Source organism: Dysidea avara, chromosome 1 (assembly GCF_963678975.1).
Source record: "Dysidea avara chromosome 1, odDysAvar1.4, whole genome shotgun sequence".
Lineage (NCBI taxonomy): Eukaryota > Metazoa > Porifera > Demospongiae > Dictyoceratida > Dysideidae > Dysidea > Dysidea avara.
Genome location: NC_089272.1, coordinates 60,564,434 through 60,574,718, shown reverse-complemented (window position 1 = coordinate 60,574,718; position 10,285 = coordinate 60,564,434). Strand labels below are relative to the sequence as shown.

The 10,285-nt window shown below is 38.6% G+C and overlaps 1 protein-coding gene across 1 annotated transcript; it reads right to left on the bottom strand.

The window, feature by feature from the left end:
- Positions 1–7,622: 7,622 nt before the first annotated feature.
- LOC136248130 (uncharacterized) lies at positions 7,623–8,243 on the bottom strand. Its single transcript, XM_066039947.1, has one exon. It carries the CDS (start codon positions 8,241–8,243, stop codon positions 7,623–7,625), a length of 621 nt encoding a protein of 206 aa, XP_065896019.1.
- Positions 8,244–10,285: the final 2,042 nt, after the last annotated feature.

Sequence of the window (10,285 nt, the reverse complement as noted above, 5' to 3'; positions counted from 1 at the left end):
AAAACAGTATAATATTATACACATGTATAGAGCAAACACTTAGTAACTTTAACACAAGTCAGGAAACACTACCAGCAATATACACTCCAATAAAACAGTCAACTGCTTTCACACATTGATCACTACCCATATGTGGCAGGATTTGCAAAAAGGTACCTTTGTTCACACAAAAAATTGACCCATTTTTGAACTTTGAAGCTTCATAACTTCTTAATTATGATATATAATTGCCTGAACGTTTCCACGAATGTTGCTACAGTATCTGGCTACATTTTAGCACTAAGAGCAAGTTAATCAGTATAAGGAGTCAAGTGTTACATCATTTTGTTTGCTGATATGTAAAATGTGTCGAAAATGTACCTTTTCATAAATCCGGTCACATATTATAATATATATAATATGATAGAATCATACATGCAGACTTCAATTCTTTATAGACTTCATGAATTAAAATGGTCTCTAAAAATGTCCACAGAATTTGTATAATATGTATCACATTCATCAGTGCAATTAATACTGTATATATTATATTGCTATCCCATCATTGATAGCTTCCAGTTCACCAATGGTACTCTTATTATGGTCCTGGAGCATTCCCAGTCTATTTATAGAGATCTCCTTTCATTAGAAGTTATAAACAAGACAGACACAACTGTAGTACAAATTTATACAAAATCGATGTGTTGGTAAGTATAGATGTGAAACTAATTAAACAGTTCCTCAGAAAATTACTGTTTCAATATAATTGCAACCCAATTTTGGAAAACCATAGCTAGTTTTCTGCACATTGGTCATCACTGGCCATGGGTGTTTGTCCATCAGAATAATTTAATCTAATCAAAAACAGCCAAGCTGTAAAAAAAGGTGCGGCCCCCAAAAAGGCCATGGTGAAAAAAGATGTGAAATCCAAGGTGGCGGCCAAGAAATGGCTGTGGTGGTAGGTTAATGGTTACATTTTAATAAAAACAATTCAGGTGAATTTGGTGCCAAGACCAAGCGGCACAAAATTCACCTGAATTGTCGTTATTAAAATGTAACCATTAACCTACCATCACAGCCATTTCTTGGCCGCCACCTTGGATTTCACATCTTTTTTCACCATGGCCTTTTTGGGGGCCGCGCCTTTTTTTACAGCTTGGCTGTTTTTGATTAGATATCATTTCTTTTGTATTTGTATACTGCAAAGCCGGCCTATGGCTGGCTTTGGGGCTTTTTTAACCCATGTGTTTTTTTTCTTCACTACAGGAAAAAGAAAAGAACTTAAAGAAGAATTTTAGTGCTTCAATTATTTTTGATTTTATTAGTAATTATACAAATTATATACATATATTTATTACATGCCCATTATGCCCCACAGGATATTTTTTTGCAGCTGATCTCTCTACTGGGTAACTTGAAATGTAGCTGAACTATATACAGGATGGTTTCTTTGTAGCTGAACTCTCTACAAGGTAACCTCTTCTAGCTGGTCTCTCTACAGGGTATTTTGTTTCTAGCTGAACTCTCTACAGGTGATTTGTTTGCAGCTAAACTCTCTACATGGTGGTGTCTTTGTAGCCGAACTCTCTACATGATGGTTTCTTTGTAGCTGAACTCTCTATAAGGTGACTTCGTCTAGCTGAACTCTCTACAGGGTGATTTTTTTGTAGCTGAACTCTCTGCAGGGTGATTTGTTTGCAGCTGAACTGTCTACATGATGGTTTCTTTGTAGCTGAACTCTCTACAAGGTGACTTCGTCCAGCTGATCTCTCTACAGGTGATTTGTTTCTAGCTGAACTCTCCACAGGTGATTTGTTTGCAGCTAAACTCTCTACATAGTGGTTTCTTTGTAGCTGAACTCCCTACATGATGGTTTCTTTGTAGCTGAACTCTCTACAAGGTAACTTCTTCTCTACAGGGTGATTTGTTGTAGTTGAATTCTCTACAAGGTGGTTTGTATGAGGCTGAACTCTCTACATGGCGGTTTCTTTGTAGCTGAACTCTCTACAGAGTGATTTGTTTGCAGCTGAACTCTCTACATGATGGTTTCTTTGTAACTGAACACTCTACAAGGTGACTTCTTCTAGCTGATCTTTCTACAGGGTGAATTGTTGTAGCTGAACTATCTACAAGGTAACTTCTTCTAGCTGATCTCTATACAGGGTGATTTGTTTGTAGTTGAATTCTGTACAGGTGGTTTCTTTGTAGCTGAACTCTGTACATGATGGTTTCTTTGTAGCTGAACTCTTTACAAGGTGACTTCTTCTAGCTGAACTCTCTACGGGGTAATTTCTTTGTAGCTGAACTCTCTATATGATGGTTTCTTTGTAACTGAACTCTCTACAAGGTGAATTCTTCTACCTGATCTCTCTACAGGGTAATTTGTTTGTAACTGAACTCTGTACAAGTGCGTTTTTGTGGGTGATCTCACTGCAGGTTGATTTGTTTGTAGCTGAACTCACTAAAGGGTGATTTTGCTTGTAGCTGAACTCCTTGCATTGTATCTAGTTTCTAGCTGATCTCTCTACAGGGTGATTTGTTTGTAGCTGATCTCTCTACAAGTTGATTTGTGTGTAGCTGATCTCTCTGCAGGTTGATTAATTTGCAGCCGATCTCTCTACAAGGTAATTTGTTTGTAGCTGAACTGTCTATAAAGTGATTTATTTGTAGCTGATCTCTCTGCAGGTTGATTTGTTTTAGCTGAACTCTCTACAGGGTGATTTACTTGTAGCTGAACTCCTTACATTGTGTGTAGTTTCTAGCTGATCTCTCTACAGGGTGATTTGTTTGTAGCTGATCTCTCTACAAGTTGATTTGTGTGTAGCTGATCTTTCTACAGGTTGATTTGTTTGTAGCCGATCTCTCTACAGGGTAATTTGTTTGTAGCTGAACTCTGTACAAGGTGCTTTTTTGTAGGTGATCTCACTGCAGGTTGATTTGTTTGTAGCTGAACTCACTAAAGAGTGATTTGCTTGTAGCTGAACTCCTTACATTGTGTCTAGTTTCTAGCTGATCTCTCTACAGGGTGATTTGTTTGTAGCTGAACTCTCTATAAGGTGATTTGTTTGCAGCTGAACTCTCTACATGGTGGTTTCTTTGTTGCTGAACTCTCTGCAGGGTGTTTTGCTTGTAGCTGATCTCTCTACAGGGTGATTTGTTTGTAGCTGATCTCTCTACAAGTTGATTTGTGTGTAGCTGATCTTTCTACAGGTCGATTTGTTTGTAGCCGATCTCTCTACAGGGTGATTTGCTTGTAGCTGATCTCTCTACAGGGTGATTTGTTTGTAGCTGATCTCTCTACAAGTTGATTTGTGTGTAGCTGATCTTTCTACAGGTTGATTTGTTTGTAGCCAACGTTGAAACCGGGTCACTACTGCTGACCCGGATGACCCACTGACCCGGATAGCAATCCGGGTCAGACCCGGATAGCAATCCGGGTCAGACCCGGATGTGACCCGGATTGACCCGGATTAATTAAAGCCGAGACGTGTTTCGGCTAGTCTCGGGCGAGCGAACGAGTCTACATTTTGAGCGTTTGATTCGTGTTGAGTAAATATTGCAACTTCAGCCTATAGCTGTAGGTTGAAGACCAAAAAAAAAAAAAAAAGGTCTTCACCTACTGACAATAGCTACCCCTCACCATAGATACCCTCAGTTTCGTGCTGCATACTGCACTTACTAACAAATAGGCGTGGCTGAGCATATGTTGGTAATGCGATAAGTGGGCGTGGCTCACGAAAGAGCTACGTGATAGCGTTTAGAAGTTCCACGTCGTCAAACGAACAAACAATTTCGTTTCTCACGTGATCCAATCCGGGTCAGACCCGGATAAATTGTAAACCGGGTCAGACCCGGAGAAAATGTGACCCGGATGACCCGACCCGGTTTCAACGCTGTTTGTAGCCGATCTCTCTACAGGGTAATTTGTTTGTAGCTGAACTCTGTACAAGGTGCTTTTTTGTAGGTGATCTCACTGCAGGTTGTTTTGTTTGTAGCGGAACTCACTAAAGAGTGATTTGCTTGTAGCTGAACTCCTTACATTGTGTCTAGTTTCTAGCTGATCTCTCTACAGGGTGATTTGTTTGTAGCTGAACTCTCTATAAGGTGATTTGTTTGCAGCTGAACTCTCTACATGGTGGTTTCTTTGTTGCTGAACTCTCTGCAGGGTGTTTTGCTTGTAGCTTATCTCTCTACAGGGTGATTTGTTTGTAGCTGATCTCTCTACAAGTTGATTTGTGTGTAGCTGATCTTTCTACAGGTTGATTTGTTTGTAGCCGATCTCTCTACAGGGTGATTTGCTTGTAGCTGATCTCTCTACAGGGTGATTTGTTTGTAGCTGATCTCTCTACAAGTTGATTTGTGTGTAGCTGATCTTTCTAAAGGTTGATTTGTTTGTAGCCGATCTCTCTACAGGGTAATTTGTTTGTAGCTGAACTCTGTACAAGGTGCTTTTTTGTAGGTGATCTCACTGCAGGTTGATTTGTTTGTAGCTGAACTCACTAAAGAGTGATTTGCTTGTAGCTGAACTCCTTACATTGTGTCTAGTTTCTAGCTGATCTCTCTACAGGGTGATTTGTTTGTAGCTGAATTCTCTATAAGGTGATTTGTTTGCAGCTGAACTCTCTACATGGTGGTTTCTTTGTTGCTGAACTCTCTGCAAAGCGTTTTGTTTGTAGCTGACCTCTCTTCAGGGTGATTTGTTTCTAGCTGATCTCTCTACAGGATGATTTTTTGAAGCTGACCTCTCTTCAGGGTGATTTGTTTCTAGCTGATTGCTCTGCAGGTTGATTTGCTTGTAGATGAACTCTCTACAGTGTAACTTGCTTGTAGCTGAACTCCTTACTTTGTGTCTAGTTTGTAGCTGATCTGTCTACAGGGTGATTTGTTTGTAGCTGAACTCCTTACTTTGTGTCTAGTTTGTAGCTGATCTCTATACAAGTTGATATGTGTGTAGCTGTTCTCTCTGCAGGGTGATTTGTTTGTAGCCGATCTCTCTACAAGGTAATTTGTTTGTAGCTGAACTATCTATAAGGTGATTTGTACATAGCTGATCTCTCTGCAGATTGATTTGTTTCTAGCTTATCTCTCTACAGGTTGATTTGTTTGTTGCTGATCGCTCTAAAGGTTGATTTGTTTGTAGCTGAACTCTCTGCAAAGTGTTTTGTTTGTAGTTGATTTCTCTACAAGGTGATTTTTTGTAGCTGACCTCTCTTCAGGGTGATTTGTTTCTAGCTGATATCTCTACAGGGTGATTTTTGTAGCTGACCCCTCTTCAGGGTAATTTGTTTCTAGCTGATCGCTCTACAGGTTGGTTTGTTGTAGCTGAACTCTCTACAGGGTGATTTGCTTGTAGCTGAACTCCTTACATTGTGTCTAGTTTCTAGCTGATGTCTCTACAGGGTGATTATTTGTAGCTGAACTCTCTACAGGGTAATTTGTTTCTAGCTTATCTCTCTACAGGTAGATTTGTGTTGATTTGTTCATTGCTGATCGCTCTAAAGGTTGATTTGTTGAAGCTGAACATCCTGCAAAGTGTTTTGTTTGTAGCTGATCACTCTAAAGGGTAATTTGTTTGTAGCTGAACTCTCTCCACAGTGACTTGTGTGTAGCTGAATTCTGTGTAGCTGAATTCTCTAGAGAGTGACTTAATTGTAGCTGAATTCTCTACACAGTGCATGACTTGTTTAAAGCTGAACTTTCTTCAGTGTGACTTGTAATGTTCTGAATCTCTATAGTGATATATTTGCTTAACTCTCCACATGGTGATTGTCTTCTTGCTGAACTGTCTATAAGATTAACTGTTTGCAGCTGAACTCCCTACAGAATAACTTGTGATGTAATAAAATTCTATAATGGAATAAATAAACTAGCCGAATGCTCTATTAGGGTGACTGTTCTATTAGAGTATCTCGATCTCGCATTTGCTACACGGAGTTGGCTTTCGAATCATAACTCAGTGGTTTGTAATCCGATTCTTCTGTACTACTGCACGGACTTTCTATGAAGATTATTCCAGCTATGCACCGATTTTCAGCTCATTGCTCTAAGCGGTTTGCCTAGTAGGCGTGAAAACTAATACTTTTTTTATTCATAAAAATCGATTGCGTAATTGTGACACAGGTTGGGTTTTGTGTCATATCTCCATGGTCTTTATCTCGATTCCTTTCAAACCACCAAAAGGCACTCCTACGATGGTTACTCCATCTACATAGCAATTTTCAACTCATTCCATGAAGCGGTTTACCCTGTAGGCGTGACAACAAATCGATCTTGTTTTACGCGAATAATCGGTCATAACTCCTGAACCATTCATCGGATTTGTACCAAATTTGATGCTAGGATTCGCCGTTGGACTCCCTTTCTGTGTGCCACATTTCAAGGCGATCGGAGTACGCGTTTGCTTGTTATAGCAAATTTTGCAAGTGTGCGAAAAGACGAAGAAGAAGAAAAAAAAAAACGAAGAAAAAAAAAACGAAACTTTGGCAGCTCGTATCTCGGAAATGGCTGTAGCGATTTCCTTCAAATTTGGAATGTAGACTCCCTTGGCTGGCGGGCAACTGTGTAGCAAATTTGGTTCCAATCAGATAAGTGATCACCGAGATACAAAGGTGTGAAAATGACGTTTTCGTTCTTCCTGTCAATATACTCACGGGTGTGGCGCGCCGGCTTCTTGGGCCGCACGACACACTACCGTGTGTCTTGATTTGTGACCGGGCCTGCGAAAACAGGGCATGTGGGCACAAACTACACAGCGTCACTCTACAGGTCATATCTCAGTGCTGGAACAGAATATTTGTATTTTACTTACATCATAAAGCAAATTAAATTTTTACTAGATGCTCAAAAGTGCATTTCCATAGCATAATGGTACAAAAAGTTATGAGAGATGAAAGTAGGCAAAAGTAGGCAAAAACCATTTGCCCACATGCCCTATTTTCACAGGCCTGGTCACATTAATTTTTATTTTTTTTAGCTTGATATAATTTCATGAGATATGACCAATTTACTGTCTAATAATGATACATTATACAAACTTACTTTTTATAGTGATACATTGAGTTTGGTGAGTGATTAAGTGTAAAGTGTGATGCTGATAAATCACTTAAGATTTTGTTGACAAAATAATATTTCCATTCTTACTATGTGACAAAGGAAGAAGAAAGTTTAATGCTTAACCTTTTCACTTAGTAGAGTATATAGGGCAATAAAACTCTGTATGTAGGACATGCACAGGCACCAGTAACTATAAAGATCACAACTGAATGCATAACATACTCACTATAGGGTACCTCTGGCACCATACCGGTGCTAGTAGCTATTACCACATAATAACAGATCATACATACGTGAACACTACACACTACCGGCAGTACAATTAACTTAATTAATCAATTACAGTGTATGAAATGGATATGAAGTTCTGGTCCTCAAATACTATATTAAGTACATTAAGAATACTTTTCAACAACATATGCAGTGACTATGCAACTGTGAAACTGCTTTGAAATAGTAATGCAGTCATGGTAATGCTACTTAGAGTGACTAACGTATGTACTATATGTCAATGTACAATCAAGGCTTATTAACTCTTGGTATAATATGCTTATAGGCAGTGTTATCCATATCATAATCAACTTAGTTCATTAATCCATTCTAATAATAGTAGGCCTCCTTTCAATTTCAGTAGCAAGAGATTTTTGAATCAAACTAACCAGTTTGGTTTCAGTGGTTGCCCATTTTACAAGATTCATTGATGAATGCGTTGGTTTTTCAGAAGGAAACTTCCTTGAGCACATCTCATATATCACAACTCCGAAACTAAACACGTCCATTGCGGGAGTGTGTCGACCTTGCACAGTAAGAGCTTCTGGAGCTGCATAAGTTGGACTTCCTGCACCAATAGTGCTACTTGCTCTCAAGAAATTGGTAGAACCAAACTCAGACAGCTTGGGGTGCCACTGGTTAATGGGTATAGGATTGAGAAACACATTAGCACTGCTGACATCACGATGAAGGATTGGATCAGGAGTGGTCTTGTGTAGGTAGTTCAGTCCATAAGCCACACCCAGTGAAATAAGAATAATTTGTTTGCTGTCGAGTTCATCTTGTTCTATGATCTTTCTAAGATCTGTATGCATTAGCTCAGTAACAATAAGGGGAATTCCCTCATTAGTGGCACCAATGAAGTGCATTAAATTAGGATGACGACATATGGAAGCCATGTTCATTTCTTGGCTAAACAGCTCCAGGTTATAAGAAGACATTATTTGACTGTCCAGATTCTTGACAGCTACTCTACACCCACAAAAAATTGCTTCATGTTGAACGTCTTGATTTGTCTGCTGTATCAGCTGATCAATCTAATGAAATAATAATAATTAAAAGATTTATTTATTTAATTGCTTTTAATTCAGACAAGTTTTGCAGTGGGTAACTTGAACCCACAAAAGCAAATAATATTATATTTTCTATTGTAGAATTCACAACAAAGTACTTGTGCTTGTCAAAAGAGAATCTATTGTAATTTGTACCTGAAGCCATGATAGCACACATTTAATCCTCAGTGATGAATAGGGAAAGCCTATGGTTACTTCTAATTTAGCCCGGTGCAACAAAAATTATTGCGTTGGGTGAAGTAGGAGTTAAATTTGCACTACAGGTGATGATCCCCCTTGGGAGATCCCCTTGTGGTAATAGAAGCACATTATTGGCACAAGTCACGTCTCTAGTGCCCCTAGAGAGATGATGGACTGTCATTTAGCTGAAGTGTTGTAGAGATTGCTAGTGTTCATTAGTTTCAGAGTTGTTTTGTTTTACAGGTAACATATTTGACTTGTCCATATAATTCATGGAAGTTTACAAAAGTAAAAATAGGGAAGCCCTGTGCATCCTACTATTTACTAACAAACGAGTTCAGCAAAAAAATTAATTGAATAATGAAATAGGGTTCCAGCAAGAAAAGATAGTGAAATAAGAGACAACGGTAGCTATGATGGAAAATCCCATTAGCATTTTTCATGGTTTTAGCATAAATTTTAGGCTGTTTTCAAGACTTTAAATTGACAAAATCCTGCAGCTTGTGGGGATTGCAATCCCAGACCACCTGAAATTCTATTTTATATTATTACAACCATACAACAGCAGAAATGCTGTTCCCTACTTGGCCCCCAGGTTTAGAATCACCACTGCATTAATGTTGCTTGAAACAACATAATACACAGGTCTGTGAATGAGTATTGCTTACTTTAAATTGACTTCATTTCACTGTTTTGAGTTGTTTGTAACAGGTGCATGCCCACAGTCAACTGAAGGCCAACTGTGGGCATATTCCTGAAGGTTATAGAGTTAACCAGTTGCAGAGTAAATGGAGGGAGGTCATTGAGCAGAATTTACGGGTATCCATAGTCCAAACCCTGCATATCCATAACCCAAGCCCTGCAGCACATGTGCAAGAGTAATAGTCCAACTGAGAAATTCAGCAGATAATTTGAATGTGTACCGCACTGTGATATCGACTGCTAGAGTATTGTCTACTAGAGTCTTGATCCCACCCACCTCATTGCCTGTCCACAAGTCCTGGGCTATGGGGTCAGTTAAGACCTGACTCCCATTCAACCCCAAACAGAAACTGATGATAGAGTTAATATACAAATCAGAGTCAACATGCATAATTTGAATTTGTTTTCCCAAAAAAATATCAGTATGAATGTTAATTTGTATGTTTGTAGTATTTCCGCACCCATGTGAGCAAAACTTAGTATGCGAGATATGAAAGTCATATAGGTCCTGTATTAACTTCCAGGCTTAATTAAGAGGTTAATTAGAAATATGATTGAATTTATTGAATTGAAATGAAGGGCAACCTCCAGGCTTTCTCTTGACAATTTGTGTAAGAAAACATGTTAGACAGACTATAAAACAGTTGAGAAGATACTTCTACATGTAATTTGTGGTTACAGTGGTTTGTTTGAAGTACGCTTCCTAAGTAGTGGCATAGCCAAAATTTCCAAAGGCAATACATTAAATAATGGTGAAATTGTAATATTTATACAGGGAATCAACTCATTTTTAGTAAAGCCAACACATTACCAACTTTGTCTGTACTTCGGGTAGATAAAAGAATTTATTACAGACATATGGGAATACAAATTTAAGGCAACATAGTGCAACAGCGAAAGACTGCTGCTGTTAGGTAACATCAAAAGTTATCAGCCATCTATTACTACATGACTTAGCATCAGAAAATCAGGAAAATATTAGTGTTATCACCTGGCAATTTCATGCAGTATTTTATAATATTGCATTT